At 42.4% G+C, this 20,366-nt stretch overlaps 1 protein-coding gene across 1 annotated transcript in view; it reads left to right on the plus strand.

Moving 5' to 3' along the window:
• Positions 1-20,366, plus strand: part of ITPR3 (inositol 1,4,5-trisphosphate receptor type 3) — a 544,758-nt gene that overhangs the window by 279,257 nt on the left and 245,135 nt on the right. Inside the window, exons 26-28 of the mRNA XM_069756594.1 lie at positions 3,710-3,874; positions 4,789-4,863; positions 5,025-5,150. Of these exons, the coding sequence (XP_069612695.1) occupies positions 3,710-3,874; positions 4,789-4,863; positions 5,025-5,150 (366 nt within the window). The remainder of the gene's footprint in view (positions 1-3,709; positions 3,875-4,788; positions 4,864-5,024; positions 5,151-20,366) is intronic.

Consider the following 20,366-nt stretch of genomic DNA (forward strand, 5'->3'; position numbering starts at 1 on the left):
CTTTCGGGTTAGGCTTCTTTCACCAAGCCAAGTGTTGGCGCGACATTCCGACGGAAGTTTGTGAATTTGTGAGTGACGTGAGCAGTGGACGCAGTGTTTCAACGCGTCTGCTGCCCATTGTAAAGTCCTAGGGAGGAGGGGGTGGAGTTCCAGCCGGTCATGCACAGTAAAAAATGCAGGACACAACGTACGAAAAAAGTTCCCTTGAACGTTTTTTCGATACGACAGCCCGCCAAATACCGACGCATCCAGTGCACGTCGTATGGAACGTGTGTCCATACGTCGCAATGCGTTGGTAATGCAAGTCTATGTGAAAAAAAACGCATCCTGCGGGCAACTTTGCAGGATGCGTTTTTTTCACAAAACGACGCATTGTGACGGATTGCAATAAACGGAAATGTGAAAGTAGCCTAAGCGCTGTGCTCCCCAACCCCACCAGTTATGAGCCCTGTCCCTGCGGTTTCTGGAAATACCAACAGCCTATTTCTATGAATAACCTGTTTGGATAGATTTGGTCTTAAAGGACCACTGAAGCTACACAAATGAATTGCCATGCTTTGCTACTCTTTACTTTCGGCTTCACAGTTGCAAACAAAGACATTAATGAGGGAGGGGGGAAAAAGATTGGCTTAGAATTTCAACGTGCTGGCAGGCAGAGAAAAGAAGAGTGGTCGAATCTGCAGCGTGTGTCTGTCCTCAGCTCTTGGATGTAGCAGAGCTCAGTGTGCATGATAATAGACAATCAAATATATCATGTTCCATTTCAAAAAAGAAGAGAAAGAAATAGACCAAAAATCGGGGATCACCGGAGGCACGGATCAAGTAAAAAAAGGCAAATTTTATTCAAAAGTGTATAAACGGACACAGAAAACCACATAGAGCACACATTAAAAACATTTAAAACATTGGTCATCCATGTGACCTATACATGGTACACTTAGGCCCAAAATAGAGCCATCCCCCTGTATGAACCAACTCCCCAGTATCAATAGATGACAAATATAAAGAAAATCCTAACTATTACCGAGTGTGATGTCTATGTGAACAGCACCTTATTTTATCATACAAAAAATATATTGAAAAAGAGAGCTAAATGGCAAGTACACAAATAGTCATATAGCTACCACATTCAGCATATGTCACAATGACTTGTAAGGAGATCCACAATGCCTAGATGCACCATGTTATAGTGCATGGTGTTTGCACCATGGATACTGCCTTCACTATAACATGGTGCATCTAGGCATTGTGGATCTCCTTACAAGTCATTGTGACATATGCTGAATGTGGTAGCTATATGACTATTTGTGTACTTGCCATTTAGCTCTCTTTTTTAATATATTTTTTGTATGATAAAATAAGGTGCTGTTCACATAGACATCACACTCGGTAATAGTTAGGATTTTCTTTATATTTGTCATCTATTGATACTGGGGAGTTGGTTCATACAGGGGGATGGCTCTATTTTGGGCCTAAGTGTACCATGTATAGGTCACATGGATGACCAATGTTTTAAATGTTTTTAATGTGTGCTCTATGTGGTTTTCTGTGTCCGTTTATACACTTTTGAATAAAATTTGCCTTTTTTTACTTGATCCGTGCCTCCGGTGATCCCCGATTTTTGGTCTATTTCTTTCTCTTCTTTTTTGAAATGGTTCATATTATATAGACCTGGTTGGATCCCTTGGAATCTGTGGTGCCCCCTCTCTTTCTTATCAAATATATCATGTTCCTGACATAACCCATTCACAACTTTTTTTAGATGTGTTGCTGTCATCAATATCTATTTCTTTCAAATTAAATGGAAAAATGTCTAACTTTCAACTTCTGACTCATGTTCTATGTTCTGATGCGGTGAATTATTAAAACATGGCTATAAGATTTCCAACTCACTGCACTTTTGTTTCTTACGTTTTACACAGCAGCCAAACTTTTTTTGGAATAGAGGTTGTACTTTCTGATTGTTAGAGTATTTTTTATTTTTAGAACAAATTGTGCCATAATGCCTCATGTCTGATAAGTTGGCAAATGATTTTCTGCCTTTTGTGGAATGTTGTCATATACTCACCTCACCTCATTACAGCGCCTACTCCATTCATATCACCAATCAAGTGATACTGATCAGCCTCACCAATGTCCCCTTCTATCTCTTTCCATTATGGGAAGCCCACAGACTACCCAGCCAATCCCACTTTAAAGGAAACCTGTCACCAGTTTAGTCATATATCACCTAAAACTATCACGTTACTCAGCCTGTACTGCATTCCATAAATGCCTATAAACCCCCTGAATCCTCCTGTATACTCCCCAAAAACATTTTTAAGTTATCCCGCGCTGTTTGGTAGTCCAGACAGTCCAGTCTGATGGGAGTGGTTTTGGGCTTATCCATCCTTCCCCCCTTGACTGCTGCTCGCTGTCCCGCTTCTTTAATTGACGTGGATGATGCAGGCATCATCCATATTGCTGGGCAAAATCTCGTGCCTGCGCACAGAAATTGTGGCTTATGCCTGCGCACTACACTTTGCCCTACTGTGTGCAGAGCCGAAACCATAAGTGTGCATGCCCCCGCAGTAGGGCAAACCATAGTGTGGAAGCGCGAGTCACAATTTATGTGCACAGGTGTGAGATTTCACCCAGCAATGTGGATGATGTGAGGCATCAGCCACTTTAATTAAAGAAGGAGGACGGTGAGCAGCAGCCAGGGGAGGGATCGAGAGATCTGAAACCACACCCATTGGACCTGACCGACTGGGTTACCATACAGCGTGGGAGGCCTTAAAATGTTTTTTTGGGGTCAGGGGATTACATAAGCATTTATGGATGGCAGTACAGTAAGGTGATAGCTTTCTTTGATATATGACAAAGCCGGTGACAAGTTCCCTTTAACATCAGCCACTTCGATGTATCACTATGCATTCTATTTAGGTGTTGCTGACTAGCCTATGGCAGGGCCCGTCAGCACAATCAATAACCATAACCAGTGGCATGATAGATTTCTGGGCCAGTGGCAGAATAGCTATGTGTTATCATAACAATGTCAGTAATTGCTTTGTATTACAGCTCCTTGTATGATTATTCCTGTTTCATAGTCTGATTCCTGACCAAACTTGTGTCACCACTACTTTACTATTTCATTCCTTGGATGCTTCTTTGAACTAGGCCGTGGAATGAATGATCTCTCTCTTGCCTACCACCTTTGCCATATTAATTGGACTTGACCTTGTCTATTCTTCCGGCCACATTCCTAGCTGGTGATTCTGTCATTGAACCAGTCCCTCTAATATTGACCCAGTTTGTTGACCATCCTGCTGCCAACTTGCTCTACCAGTCAGCAGCCCGAGGGTCTCTGCAGGTCAGGTCATATTCCTGTTTAGGGGTATAAGGATGAACACCAGAACAATCCCTGAAACCTGCAAAGTGGAGTGGCTTGTGTGAAACCAGTTCACGGAAGCCCTCTGAAGAGCTGACCGTTTTCACGTACAGACCATAACAAATATATACCCTTGTGCATCTTATTAGCTGATAATACCCTAATGATAAGTTAACCGACATTCCTCTTTATGGTCAGCTTGAAAAGGGCAATGAAATATTGCTTATCAATTGTGCAGTGTTTGTCTAACTTTTGTTACTTTTACTAATAAATATCACACATCTTGCCCCGGTATATTTTATACAACTTTGAATTTGATAGTGTTATTCTGCTTTCTAGGTTCAACTACTTATCTCTGCCCAGGATGTAGATAACTACAAGGTTATAAAATCTGAGCTGGACAGGCTGAGAACAATGGTAGAAAAGTCTGAACTCTGGGTGGACAAAAAAGAAAAATCAGGAAGTGGGAGCTCCTCAGAAGGGAGCAAAAAGGAGAAAAAAGAGGTATTTCAATATTATTAAAACAATACCGGAAACTTTCCCTTAAAAAACGCTTTCATGGCTTGGTCTGTAAGTTTTAAAATGAATGAAGGCTGTCTAGAGAAATCTGAAAATAAACTGCAAGTGTGAACGGGCAGGAAAGAACTGACCAAGCAAAATTACATCATTTCAATTTAAATGCTAACAAGCCAAAGAATTGGAAACAATGTATCAATAATGATGCAGGCACTGTGTAAACCTTTCATTAAGCTGAGCAATGTCTGTGACACATTCTTTATAATGTTCCATGGCAGATGATAGATGTGTATTGATACAGGCTCTTATAAGGCAACGGAACGCATCTTGGAAATAGTCTAATCTGCATGACATAGAGCAGGAGCAGATGAACAAATTGATAGTTTTGTGAGATAAGATTGACTTGAACTTCAGAGTCCAGTAGGCAGTGCTACAAGATTATTCTCGGCTATCTCTGTGTGTATACCTATTGGTGTAAGTGACTAGGTCTACTGCTCAATCCCACATCTCTGCAGCTGCTCCCGCATGCTTCCTGTAGGGGAATGCAGCGGGGTTTTGTGGCAAGTTCCCTTTAAGAACCAATTGATGCAGAATACAACAGGTTTTGTTTGTAAAAGTCAGATGTGACAGGTTTCCATTTCACTCCATGATGAATCTCAGTTGATTATAAAAGCCATAGTGACTTTTTAAATCATGTTGAATTATTCACAACAAGAAACTGGTTTAATTATATGACGTCAAATTTTATGAACTAGCAAGAAAAAACTCCCTAAATTTAAGTATTTCTACACGAAAGACAATATACCTTGCCTGTAAATATACACGACAGAAAAGTAGCATTATCTGTTGTCTGATAGCTAAAATTCCACATGAAAATCATCATATTTTTGTTCCCTTAACAGCATACAGAGAATCAGGAGGGATCTGGAAAACCAGCTGTGGAGAAGAGTAGCGAAAACTATCAACTTGTGAAAGGGGTAAAAGGATCATTTAACTTCCTAAGACAGAAAACAGCAATGCCATGTAGTTTTATCTTGATTATATCAGTTAAAGTCATAGAGGTGAATTTCATGGAAACATTTTCATGTGCGATTACCCTGATTATTATGATGTAAAATATATCTTTGCCTTCGTTTAGATTTTAGAAAGGCTGAATAAAATGTGCGGCGTTGGTGAACAAGTTCGCAAAAAACAACAGAGACTGCTCAAAAATATGGATGCCCATAAGGTTATGCTTGATCTTCTTCAAATCCCATATGAAAAGGTATACTGACATATTTCACTGTAGTACCGTATGTTGTTTAGAAATATCTGCATAAGTAGATCTCTTTAGAAGGGGTTACTGGCACCACCACCGATCACAAGAATCGGGTCTCAGTCTCACGACTGCTGAATATATCGGAGCTCGATACAAATGCTCTATTTAAAAGGGGGTGGGATTAGGGATTTCTGATACCCACTTTGTTGCTGCCCGTAGAATTTACTTGAAATAGAAACTCATTCAGTATTTGATATGGGGCTTATGCGCATTAGTTTTTTTGTTATACGATACCCAGCCTTTGTTTCCTTTTACATACACAGAAGTTAACTAAGCCTTACATTCAGATTGATTACACTTTTCCTATTTTGCTGCTATGATGCCCAGGAGAACGTAGCCGCTGTGTTCAGTTCACTTGCTATGCTACCACAGGGGTAAATGAAGCATTCCACTGTGCTTGTTGGAATGAATGGCTTGTCAGTGATATCAGTGCCGCTGCTCTCAATGCTAACACATTGGTACTTAAACTAGATGTATATGACCTGATGATCTTCACTGAAATGATGATCAGGCTACAGAATGGTAATCAAGTAGCTTCTCTAATTCAAAGCAATCAATATTACATGAGGCCATTTTTGCAGATTGAAAGTTGTTTGCTCCTCTGGGGTCTCGGCTTGTCCTTCTTCTCTGTGGTACTGATGCTTTTTACATTCTGTCCAGTATGAAGTTATGCAACATGATGCGCACTTCTGGCCGGTCAGCATTGCACAAAACAACCTTTTCCCTTCTACCAGGAGGACATGCTAACATTCTCTGCTTCTTAAGGAAGCAGTCTATTTTGGCCTTCAGAATGTGACTATTCTTTGTTTGTGTTCTAAAAGCCATATTTTTTTTTCCTTCCACATTAAAATACGAAGGTTGTTTTTTTTTGCAGAAGACCTTTTTTAATAAGGCTAGGTTCACACTTGTCCGTTCAACAAATCCGTTAAACGGACTGCACTAACGCAAGTGCCAACTTTGGCACTGCACTAGCGCAGCTGGAGCATCAGCTAGATCCATCTGCGCTAGCAGTGCGCTACTAGTGACAGACCCGGAAACGCTGCAGCCCGCGTCTCGGGTCCATCACTCAATGACATTGTGGGCGTGCGCTAGCGATGCGCTAGCGATGCGTTCACCATTGCCAGTAATGGAGGCGTTAACGGACTACGTTACACCGCGTTATGCCGCAGTGTAGCGTAGTCCGTTAAACGGGTTCACACAACGCAGTGTGAACCCAGCCTAACACCATTTGGAGTAAATATAAGGCATTGTGTTAAATATATTAATATTTTTGAGATTGTATAAATCGAAGGCATTGTCTATTACTGGACGACTCCTTCTTACCATACTAATCCCCCAGAAGAAATTTAGAAACCACATAGTCACCTCCCAGACCGGCGCCGTTCCTGTGATGTTGGCACTGTCTCCTATGTCATGCTGCTGCCGCTCTCCGCACCCTTGCAAAGGAGCACAACAAGAAATAGATCATAGAAAGGGGATCACCTGAGGCATTGGATCAAGTATAAAGGTGCTAATTTTTATTTATACTGTACAACACAAAGAAACCCACAAAACACATGTTAAAAACATTTAAAATGGTCACACATGTGACCTAAACACAATACCAGAATAACGCCAACCCCATGAACAAACTCCCCAGTGGTCCTTTAAAGGGGTGTGAGTTCCAATAACCCAGTACAACTAGCTTACCCACCATTGAGAGCATACAAAGGGTTACCAAAGCAAATGTGCCCAAGCCAGCATGCTTTAGTCGCTGTATAGCAATCCCAGTTGGTGCTGTAAGCCTATAGAGAGCCCTAGGGAGTAAAAGACAGGAGGAGCGCTGACCCGACGCATGTCGCCACCTAAAGTGGCTTCGTCAGGTCTTTCCGCACCCTGTCATACTCACCTGTCCTCGGTGTCCCAGCGCGTGTCCTCTCCTGCAGCGTCTTCCTCTCAGCGCTCGCTGCCGCCCTCTGCTGTTTGCCGGGCACGCGCGCACGCCAGGTTCAGCACTGCGCAATTCTAACCTTCCAGCCGCCGCGTTCTCTCTTCCTGTCTATCGTCTTGGATGACTGCCACCCGGAAGTGCTGCGTTGCGCCGGTATGTAACCTGCTTCCGCCCGCTTCGCCTTGCCTGATGATCATATGTGTTAGCAAGTGCTCTTGGCCGTATGCTTGTCTCAGGGTACTCCTTTCCCTGATCCTTCTTCTCTCCTTGTTTCTTCCAGCACGAGTCCCAGTGTCTCTTCAGCCCTGTGTCTCCGCGAACCCGTGTCTCTGCAGTTCCTGTGTCTCTGCAGCTCTGTGTCTCAGCCATTTTGTGTCTCTACAGTCCCTGTGTCTCAGCCATCCTGTGTCTCTGCAGTTCCTGTATCTCTGCAGCCTTGTGTCTTAGTCATTCTGTGTCTCAGCAGATCCGTGTCTCAGCAGTCCCGTGTCTCCATCGCTCTCGCCCATCTGGTACCCCTTCCATCTCCCCTTGTCCCGTGTCTCAATTTTGTCTCTTATCCTGTCCTGGTCCTCCAGCTTCCGAGGCGATAGTCCTTCACGGGCCTGCCCCTAACTCTCCCTGCATAGGGGGCGGTCTACCTGGTCAGCTCGTCCGTGAGGGGATTGTCGTCACGCTCCAGAGGGTCCACTTCCTGATGTTCTTAAAGGGAACCTGTCACCCCGTTTTTTCAGTAGGAGATAAAAATACCGTTAAATAGGGCCTGAGCTGTGCTTTACAATAGGGTATTTTTTGTCCCCTAATTTCCTACCTATGCTGCCGAAATACCTTACAAAAGTGTCCTTTTTCGCCTGTCAATCAGGCTGGTCAGGTCAGATGGGCGTGGTCACAGCGCTGTTTCTCCCCCACATCTTGCTTATGCTCCCGTTGGTGGCGTAGTGCTTCTCACATGCGCAAGTGCCGAATGCACTGCGCAGCTGTAGAAAAAGAGCGCGCTCGCCGCTATTCAGCAGTTTTTCGGTGGGCGCGGCCATCTTCCTGAGGCCGCGCGTGCGCAGATGGAGTCTCCTGCTTCCCGGGGCTTCAGGAAAATGGCTGCGGGATGCCGCGCGTGCGCAGATGGACATCGCGGCGGCCATTTTCCTGAAGCTGAGATTCGAACTCGGCTTCAGGAAAATGGCCGCCGCGATGTCCATCTGTGCACGCGCGGCATCCCGTGGCCATTTTCCTGAAGCCCCGGGAAGCAGGAGACTCCATCTGCGCACGCGCGGCCTCAGGAAGATGGCCGCACCCACCGAAAAACCGCTGAATAGCGGCGAGCACGCTCTTTTTCTACAGCTGCGCAGTGCATTCGGCACTTGCGCATGCGAGAAGCACTACGACACCAACGGGAACATAAGCAAGATGTGGGGGAGAAACAGCGCTGTGACCACGCCCATCTGACCTGACCAGCCTGATTGACAGGCGAAAAAGGACACTTTTGTAAGGTATTTCAGCAGCATAGGTAGAGAATCAGGGGACAAAAAATACCCTATTGTAAAGCACAGCTCAGGCCCTATTTAACAGTATTTTTATCTCCTACTGAAAAAACGGGGTGACAGGTTCCCTTTAATTCTATTGAATCGTCACATCCTAGTAGTCACATGCTACCACCTTTCAGTATTCTATCACATCGGTCCATCACTCTGACGGAGTAGTGTTGGTTTTGTCTGTGCAGGGGATCTGAAACTCTGTATCGGAGAAACAAAGGTGATGAAATCACGATAGAGTAGAGGAATAGTTCTATTTGAATTTTAGCTGTACTAGTAAGCCTCCTAGTATACCCGTTCAGTAACCGTAACCTCATAGTCTAATGACATGCCCATTTGTCACATAAATAGCAAAGGGGAAAAGGGAAAAGAAAACTTTGCTCACCAAAATATACCGGAGACCGTCCGTGCCTGGAGATCAGTGACTGACTACCACATGTACAAATAGAAATAGAAGACTTCCGGCGCAGGAATCCTTTTTCAGTAAAAAAGTCTTTACTTAAACATCTTCAGCGATAAAAAACAACTTCATGGGGTCCCCCCCCATAGTCCTGATGCATTTCGGACCCAGTAAAAACAGTCCTTCCTCAAGGGCATACAAACAGAGTGAACAGTTCCTTATATCTATCACAACAACACATGTAATTGATTAGAAAGGACTACCTCCCCAATTAACCCCATATTGACCAGAGTGAAATTAGTCCTTCATATACATAAGACAACAATAACATGAAAATGCATTTAATAATAAGTATATACATATTTAACACATGTGTATGTTGTGTGAAGACATTTCATATGAATAGGATTGGTTGAAAACCTGTTTTAGTAAATTAGCATAGCTGAGCTTATATTAAAAAAAAAACAAAAAGTGATATTTTTACACCGAATGGTAATGGTACACAAGAAATTCATCATATGTCTTGGGAATCGGATTATGTGTGTATCACATGCGATGTTGCGCTATATTTTTGCATACCACATAATTTGGCGGTAGAGGCGGTTTCAAATGTTTTGACAGAAACCAAAATGTACAATGATGACATTAATGGTTTTATGGTGGGGGGAGATTTATCGACGATGTTATCCTTATATGTTGTGGCTCCATCTGTGAATCTTCCGCCGGAATCTTTTCCTGACTTTGTTGATTATATCAATAATAATAGCATGAATATAAAATTCACACATCAGGTGCATGGCACTGTTGCTACGTATCTTGATATTACACTTATGGATGATAGCTCCATGGGAGTTATCCATACATCCCTGTTCAGAAAGACAACAAGTGGCAATGCCATTTTGTATGCAGATAGTTGCCATCCGCCGCATGTTATAAAAACCTCCCGTTAGGTAAGTTTATATGTGCCAAGAGAGCATGTTCTAATGCTTAATTATACAGTCAGGAAAGCGAAGTAATTAAAACAGACTCTGCAAGAGAGGTTACCAAAAATGGATGATGAATAGAGCTGTTAAAAAAGCTGACATAAGATCTAGAAATTCTCTGTTGTCTGAAACCAATGGCAATAGAAACAATAAAATAAAAGCAAAATAAATGTCCCTATATTAACTGCAATACCACACACGTTGTCTATATGGCAACGTGTGTGTCATGCAATAAATATTATATAGGCTGCACTACAAGGAGTCTTAAGAAAAGCCAAAAGTCAATTTGCGGAGTTTAAGGCTATGTGCCCATGTTGCGTATTTCTGTGCGGATTTTTCCGCCCAGTTTTTGAAAAATCCACAGGTAAAACGCACTGCGGATTTCCTGCGTTTTTTTGTGCTGATTTTACCTGCGTTTTAACACCTGCGGATTCCTATTGAGGAGCAGGTATAAAACGCTGCAGAATCCACTCAAAGAATTGACATGCTGCGGAAAATAAACCGCAGCGTTTCTGCTCGGAATTTTCCACAGCATGTGCACTGCGAATTTGGTTTTCCATAGGTTTACATGGTACTATAAACCGGATGGAAAACTGCTGAACATCCGCAGTGTTCAATCCGCTGCGGATCCGCAGCCAAATCCGCAACGTGTGCATATAGCCTAAAGGTTAAAGGAATTGAGAGAGTAACAAGATCAATCAGCGGGGGTGACTGGGAACGTGCACTCCGTTGTCGGGAGGCATATTGGATATTGGCTTTAAACGCCCGTTTTCCAGAAGGCCTTAATTATAAAAGTGATCTTCCATATTTTTATTAGATCGCTCTGCCTTATCTTTGTAGTATTCAGCTAACATCTTACTGTTTTTGTGCATATGAAGGAATGTCTTGTGTACCATCACCGTTTGGTGTAAAAATATCACTCCCTTTTTTTCCAATATGTAGGTTTTGTGTGTTTTTTTTTTTAAATTGGGGAGGTAGTCCTTTCTAATCAACTACACTGTGTGCAGAATTATTATGCAAGTTGTATTTTTATTACATGATACTTTTTATACATGTTGTCCTACTCCAAGTTGTTCAGGCTTGAGAGCCAACTACCAATTAAGTAAATCAGGTGATGTGCATCTCTGTAATAAGGAGGGGTGTTATCTAATGACATCAAAACCCTATATAAGGTGTCCTTAATTATTAGGAAACGTCCTTTCCTTTGGGAAAATGTGTCAGAAGAGAGATTTGACGGGCTCTGAAAAGTCCAAAATTGTGAGATGTCTTGCAGAGGGATGCAGCAGTCTTGAAATTGCCAAACTTTTGAAGCGTGATCACCGAACAATCAAGCGTTTCATGGCAAATAGCCAACAGGGTCGCAAGAAGCGTGTTGGGCAAAAAAGGCGCAAAATAACTGCCCATGAATTGAGGAAAATCAAACGTGAAGCTGCCAAGATGCCATTTTCCACCAGTTTTGCCATATTTCAGAGCTGCAACGTTACTGGAGTAACAAAAAGCACAAGGTGTGCGATACTCGGGGACATGGCCAAGGTAAGGAAGGCTGAAGAACAACCACCTTTGAACAAGAAGCATAAGATAAAACATCAAGACTGAGCCAAGAAATATCTTAAGGCTGACTTTTCAAAGGTTTTATGGACTGATGAAATGAGAGTGACTCTTGATGGGCCAGAGACTGGATCAGTAAAGGGCAGAGAGCTCCACTCCAACTCAGACGCCAGCAAGGTGGAGGTGGAGTACTGTTATGGGCTGGTATCATTAAAGATGAACTTGTGGGACCTTTTCGGGTTGAGGATGGAGTGAAGCTCAACTCCCAGACCTACTGCCAGTTTCTGGAAGACAACTTCTTCAAGCAGTGGTACAGGAAGAAATCAGTATCGTTCAAGAAAATCATGATTTTCATGCAGGACAATGCTCCATCACATGCCTCCCAAAAACACCATAGCGTGGCTGACCAGTAAAGGTCTCAAAGGAAAAAAACTAATGACATGGCGCCCTTGTTCACCTGATCTGAACCCCATAGAGAACCTGTGGTCCCTCATAAAATGTGAGATCTAGAGGGAGGGAAAACAGTACACCTCTTGGAACAGTGTCTGGGAGGCTGTGGTGGCTGCTGCACGCAATGTTGATCGTAAACAGATCAAGCAACTGACAGAATCTATGGATGGAAGGCTGTTGAGTGTCATCATAAAGAATGGTGGATATATTGGTCATTAATATTTTGGGGTTTTGTTTTTGCATGTCAGAATGGTTTAGTTCTAAATTTTGTTCAGTTATATTGGTTTACCTGGTGAAAATAAACAAGTGAGATGGGAATATTTTTGGTTTTTATTAAGTTGCCTAATAATTATGCTCAGTAATAGTTACCTGCACAAACAGATATCATCCTAAGATAGCCAAATCTAAAAAAAAAACCACTCCAACTTCCAAAAATATTAAGCTTTGATATTTGAGTCTTTTGGGTTGATTGAGAACAGAGTTGTTGATCAATAATAAAAAATAATCCCCTAAAATACAACTTGCCTAATAATTCTACAAACAGTGTACATGTAGTGTTGTGATAGATGTAAGGAATTGTTTACTTTGTTTGTATGCCTTTGTGGAAGGACTGTTTTTACTGGGTCCGAAACATGTCAGGCCTATGGGGGGGACCCCATGATGTTGTTTATCGCTGAAAATCTAATATATAAAGCTGAATGTGTGTGTGTGTGTGTATGTATGTCCGGGATTGGCATCTGCACTGTCGCAGCTACAGCCACAAAATTTTGCACAGTCATAGGTCTGGACCCCGAGAGCGTCATAGGCTATATTGTGAGGTGAAATTTTAACCCCGCGCATTCCAATTCACCAAACAATTTTGCCCCTATCTACATAATGGGAAAAAAAGTGAAAGGAAAAGTGTTGGAGGCGTCACAGCTACAGCCACAAAATTTTGCACAGTCACACGTCTGGACCCTGAGAGCATCATAGGCTATGTTGTGAGGTGAAATTTTAACCCCGCGCTTTCCAATTCACCAAACAACTTTGCCCCTATCTACATAATGGGGAAAAAGTGAAAGGAAAAGTGTTGGAGGCAAATTGACAGCTGCCAGATGTGAACAAAGGGGACTTAAAGAGTGAGAGCGATGGCGCCAAAGAGTATATACCATACAGTTGCTAAGGTGGGGCCTCGACATGGGATACTCATCACACACGGGGATATGAACACACACACAAAATGCGCCACAAACTACCACGTGCTTGAACACATATACCACCCTCAGGACACATTTCACCACACATACACCAACCTCGCCACATAAAAGTCGAAACACAAAAGTCGCCGCTCAAAACTCGCCACGCGCAAAACTCGCCACATGCAAAAACTAGGCTCACGCAAAACTAGCCACAAGTGCAAAACTCACCTCATGGAAAACTCGCCACACGCAAAGCTTGCACACGCGGAAAAATTGCCACATGCACAAAAGTTGCAACACATGCAAAAGTTGCCTCACACAAAACTTGCACATACTCAAAAGGCACCACACATAAGTCTCGCCACGTGCAAAACTCGCCATGCGCAAAACTTGCTGCACACAACTTGCTACACTAACCTGTCACATGCAACTCGACACACAAAAAGTTGCTACACACATGTTGCCACACAAAACTCATCTCACAAAAGTCGCTACATGCATGTCGCCACATGCAACTCAACACACACAACTTGACACATGAAACTCGCCCTAAAACACACACAAATCGGGTATTATCCTTCAAAAATAAAAATCTGATTAATAAGCAGACAAACTACAAGAGCAACAAATGTACCATATAGGAAATATGGCAGCTGTCAGTCACATGACCTGTCTATTATGTGTATGTGTGAGCTAATATATACTGCCAGGGGGGAGGGCTTCCTGTTGGCTGGGGATTTATCAGACTGCCAATTTAGCTTACAAATACTGAGGTAAAAATACTGACCAAATAATGTGTGAATGCGGTCTAATACAGGAGGAGATGACACACAGATATATACCATATACAGGAGATTACACACAGGTATATACTATATACAGGAGAGATGACACACAGGTATATACTATATACAGGAGGAGATGACACACAGGTATATACTATATACAGGAGGAGATGACACACAGGTGTATACTATATACAGGAGCAGATGACACACAGGTATATACTATATACAGGAGCAGATGACACACAGGTATATACTATATACAGGAGGAGATGACATACAGGTATATACTATATACAGGAGGAGGTGACACACAGGTATATACTATATACAGGAGGAGATGACACACACATATATACTATATACAGGGGACATGACACACAGGTATATACTATATACAGGAGATGACATACAGGTATATACTATATACAGGAGGACATGACACACAGGTATATACTATATACAGTGGAGATGACACACAGGTATATACTATATACAGGAGGAGATGACATACAGGTATATACTATATACTGGAGGAGATGACACACAGGTATATACTATATACAGGAGCAGATGATACACAGGTATATACTATATACAGGAGGAGATGACTTACAGGTACATACTATATACAGAAGGAGATGACATACGTATATACTATATACAGGAGATGACATACAGGTATATACTATATACAGGAGATGACATACAGGTATATACTATATACAGGAGGACATGACACACAGGTATATACTATATACAGGGGAGATGACATACAGGTATATACTATATACAGGAGACGACATACAGGTATATACTATATATAGGAGGAGATGACATACAGGTATGTACTATATACAGGGGACATGACACACAGGTATATACTATATACAGGAGGAGATGACATACAGGTACATACTATATACAGGGGCGATGACACAAAGGTATATACTATATACAGGAGGAGATGACATACAGGTATATACTATATACTGGAGGAGATGACACACGTTTATACTATATACAGGAGCAGATGATACACAGGTATATACTATATACAGGAGGAGATGACTTACAGGTACATACTATATACAGGAAGAGATGACACACGTATATACTATATACAGGAGATGACATACAGGTATATACTATATAAAAGATGAGATGACATAGGTATATAGAGGAGATGACATACAGCAGGTATTTACTATATACAGGGGAGATGACATACAGGTATATACTATATACAGGAGATGACATACAGGTATATTCTATATATAGGAGGAGATGACATACAGGTATATAGTATATACAGAAGAGATGACATACAGGTATATAATAGAGGAGATGACACATGGGTATATACAATATACAGGAGGAGATGACATACAGCAGGTATATACTATTTACAGGGGAGATGACATACAGGTATATACTATATACAAGAGAAGACAAACAGGTGTATACTATATATAAGGGAGATGACAAACGTATATACTGAGGTGAAAATGAAAAGGTGTGAGTGCAAAATGAGAGTAGTGAGGGAAAATAGTGGAGTGATTGGAAAATGACAGATGTGAGGTCGAACTGACAAGTGTTAGGGGGGAATGAGAGGAGTGAGGGGGGAATAAGGAGTGAGGGGGGAAAATGAGAGGTGTAAGAGAGAAAATGAGAGGTGTAAGGGAGAAAATGAGAGGCATGATGGGAAAATAAGAGACCTGAGGTGCTATAACTAACCACAGATATTTACTATGCCCAGGCAACGCCGGGCTCTTCAGCTAGTGTTTAAATAAAGAAAGAATTTTTTACTGAAAAAGGATTCCTTTGCCGGAAGTCTTCTATTTCCATTTGTCGCACCTATTCCTCCCTTCACATATAATTGTGTAATAGCAGGGGTGCCCAGGATAATTTATTATTTTTATTATTATACATTTTTATAGCGCCATTTATTCCATGGCGCTTTACATGTGAATACAGGGCAAATATAGACAAATACATAATTACCGTATATACTCGAGTATAAGCCGACCCGAGTATAAGCCAACCCCCCTAATTTTGCCACAAAAAACTGGGAAAACTTATTGACTCGAGTATAAGCCTAGGGTGGAAAATGGAGCAGCTACCGGTAAATGTCAAAAGTAAAAATAGATACCAATAAAAGTAAAATTAATTGAGACATCAGTAGGTTAAGTGTTTTTGAATATCCATATTGAATCAGGAGCCCCATATAATGCTCCATACAGTTCATGATGGGCCCATAGATGCTCCATATAAAGCTGTGCCCCATATGCAATGCTCTGCACCATTCATTATTGCCCCATAGCTGTGCCATATAGTGCTCTGCACCGTTCATTTTTGTCCTATAGCTGTGCCATATAGTGCTCTGCACCGTTCATTTTTGTCCCATAGCTGTGCCATATAGTGCTCTGCACCGTTCATTTTTGTCCCATAGCTGTGCCATATAGTGCTCTGCACCGTTCGTTATTGCCCCATATACAATGGTCTACACCGTTCATTATTGCCCCATAGCTGTGCCATATAGTGCTCTGCACCGTTCATTATTGCCCCATAGCTGTGCCATATAGTGCTCTGCACCATTCATTATTGCCCCATAGCTGTGCCATATAGTGCTCTGCACCGTTCATTATAGTCCCATAGCTGTGCCATATAGTGCTCTGCACCGTTCATTTTTGTCCCATAGCTGTGCCATATAGTGCTCTGCACCGTTCATTTTTGTCCCATAGCTGTGCCATATAGTGCTCTGCACCGTTCATTATTGCCCCATAGCTGTGCCATATAGTGCTCTGCACCGTTCATTTTTGTCCCATAGCTGTGCCATATAGTGCTCTGCACCGTTAATTTTTGGCCCATAGCTGTGCCATATAGTGCTCTGCACCATTCATTATTGCCCCATAGCTGTGCCATATAGTGCTCTGCACCATTCATTATTGCCCCATAGCTGTGCCATATAGTGCTCTGCACCGTTCATTATTGTCCCATAGCTCTGCCATATAGTGCTCTGCACCGTTCGTTATTGCCCCATTGATGTACCATAGAAAGCTGTGCCATTGCTACTGCTGCTGCAATTAAAAAAAAAAAAAAATGCCATACTCACCTTTCTTGCTTGCAGCTCCCGGCATCCCGTCCCGGGATCTCTCCGCACTGACTGATCAGGCAGAGGGCGCCGCGCACAATATACGTCATCGCGCCCTCTGACCTGAACAGTCACAGGAAGAGGACGGGAAGATGGAGCGGCGCCCGGCGGCTGGAACGGGGACAGGTCCCGCTCCTTCTCCCGGACAGCTGGTCTTTGGTGCCGCAGCCTCTTCCTCTATCAGCGGTCACCGTTGCCGCTGATTAGAGAAATGAATATGCGGCTCCACCCCTATGGGAGTGGAGTCCATATTCATTTTTCTAATGAGCGGTCCCACGTGACCGCTGAAGAGGGGAAGAGCTGCAGCACCGAAGACCGTGGGACGGGCAGGGGGAGCGCCGGAAGCAGGTAAGTATGCCTCAGCGCCCTCTCCCCCTCACCCGCCGACCCTGCCACCCACCGTGACTCAAGTATAAGCCGAGAGGGGCACTTTCAGCCCAAAAATTTGGGCTGAAAATCTCGGCTTATACTCGAGTATATATGGTATTTGCAGGGAACTTTCAGTCAGTAATGTTTAAGGAAAAATAAATTCTCCTGGCAGCTTTATTTTCTGGCTCAGCAATATTTCACAGAAATTGTTATGGCCGTAAGAATTATGCCTTGGTCATACAGTGTTCTGATACATACCAACTTTGAAGTCAGAGCACTATTGTTGCACTTTTCCCTGAAAATAAAGAAAGACCTTTCTGTATTGACAGCACCCTGCTTAATTGTCTATAGAAACTAATTTGTTGTCGTATGAAAAAATTACTTTCTTTAATAAATCCCTTTTGGCGCTATTTCTATAGATTACAGTCACATAATAAATGAGGCTTTGCCCCTACAAATGAGCATTGATTTCCTGCGAATGACTTATCTCCATCTAACAGAGGAGCGATACTCCCTACGGGAAAGTGATCATAGCCCTGTTATATAGCAACATGTGGCAAATGTCTGTGACGGCCATTTTTCATTAGTCAGGCAAGAAAATACTGTATATTTTAAGGTTATAAAATGTGATGGACCTGTCTTGTCTAGTGCATGTTAGGCAGTTTAATGGTCTCCGAATCTGGCTGATATTGACTGTCTAATACTATAGACATATTCAGAGATTTTAATTGTCTTTTATGTTTCTATCTGAAATGGGAAGTGTGATAGTATAATGTGATGCTGAAATACAATAAAAATACATTTGTAAGGCTCTACAGTCTACTAAGTAACAAATGCATGCATATCCAATTTTACTTCTATACATGATACTGTCTAACACTGTAAGATGAAATTAATGTACATCGAGGGCTGAAAATAATGCGACTGTCATGTTGTATTGTATTGCTTCCAGCACATACCCGGAACATTCCAGAAGCACCTGTAAAATAGAAAATTATAGCCGTAGCGAAGAGTTAGCTCTGCTTTCTTTGCTTCCTGGGGCACTGCTTTTCTAAATGAGCCACAAATTATAAATGGGACATTTTTCTTCCAAATTATCCTCAATTCACACAAAATTGCCAGTTGAAAAAAAATGTTTGACAGGGCCCAGGCAATAAATTGATTTCTTATCTGGGAAAAGATTTATAGCTATGGCTTCAAGAAGGAAGGAATAAAGTAAGAAAAGAAGACTCTTGAATACAGCGTGTGTATGCTAATAATGTAAATGTGCTCTGCAGGATTGTAGGCTTGGATGTTTATTCTCTGTTGTGAAGAAGGTTATGTATTCTTCAAAATAATACTTTTTATGAAGAATATGTAGAACTTGCACATCTGTATTGAAGCATAAAGATAGAGAATCGGCGAGAGAAAGCCTTAGAAACAACTGCCGCTGCCACTCTTTTATGTTCCTGTATTGGAACGCTTGCATGCTTGATACTAACACAATTGACAATGCAATATTTTAGCTAATGTAAAATGAGCAAGCATATCGCTGGAGGGTTATTACTTCCTTCAACTACCTAGTCATTCTTATCTTTGTATCATAAAAATGAGAGTGCCTCATGTATAATATTTCCAAAATTATGCATGATACATTTGTGTGTATAAGTGCTCAAAAAAATAAAGGGAACACTAACATACCACATCCTAGATATCACTGAATGAAATATTTCAGTTGCAAATCTTTATTCATTACATAATAGAATGTGTTGAGAACAATAAAACATAAAAATGATCAATGTAAATCAAAATGAATATCCCATGAAGGTCTGGATTTGGATTGATACTCAAATCAAAGTGGAAAATCAAATTACAGGCTGATTCAACTTCAGTGGAAATGCCAACACAAGGAAATGATGTTCAATTGTGTGTGTGTTGGGATGAAGACCGTGGAAAGGTTAGGGATGAGGTGGGATGGGAGTGGGTCGAGCGTGCAGGTGGTGAGGTGTGGTCTTGACAGGAGGGTGGAGAGCTGAACTTCTGTCATGTTGGAGAAGCTGGTTATGGAGGAGCAGGGTTAAGCAGCTAAGAGGGGCAGTGGGCTCTGTGGGCCAAAGATTTCTCTGATCGTGTCGATCTTCTGTTTAAAGAAAGAGGCAAAGTCTTCAGCAGAGATGAGAGAGGAGGGAGGGGGTGCAGGAGGACGGAGTAGAGAATTGAAAGTGTTGAAAAGCTGTTTAGGGTTGTGAGACAGGGAGGATATGAGAGATGAGAAGTAAGTTTGTGTGAGAGGGGCAACCGATTCCAGAGCTACAGCTATTGTGGTATTCTACAAGCGGCAGCTGCATCCACATTGTGTAGCAAACTTATGCCTATAAGAGGGAGAAGGGATTCAGACAGTGAGTGTAGATTGAGGTGTTTAAGATTTCTGCTAGGGTGTGCAAGTTTGTGGGGTGGGGATTGTGGACAAGGTGTGGAGAGGGAAGAGCATGTGAGTAGGTTGTGGTCCGAAAGAGGGAGAGGCGAGTTAGAGAGGTTAGATAGGGACCAGAGGTGGGTGAAGATGAGGTCCAATGTGTGGCCATCTTTATGAGTGGCTGCAAAAGACCATTCAGCGAGGCCAAAGGAGGAAGTGAGATATAGAAGCTTAGTGGCAGCTGAGAGGGAAGTGTCAATGGGAATGTTGAAGTCGCCCATGATGATAGTGAATGGAAATGAAGTAGCCAGGTGGTAAAGTGGTCAAAGAAGGTGCTGGCTCGCCCTGGGGGGTGGTAAATGACAGCCAGTTGGAGGGGAATAGATGTGCACTCTGTGCACCTCAAAGGAAGGGAGGGTAACAGGGTGGCAGTGGGATCTG

This window comes from Ranitomeya imitator, chromosome 3 (assembly GCF_032444005.1).
Source record: "Ranitomeya imitator isolate aRanImi1 chromosome 3, aRanImi1.pri, whole genome shotgun sequence".
NCBI classification, from domain to species: domain Eukaryota; kingdom Metazoa; phylum Chordata; class Amphibia; order Anura; family Dendrobatidae; genus Ranitomeya; species Ranitomeya imitator.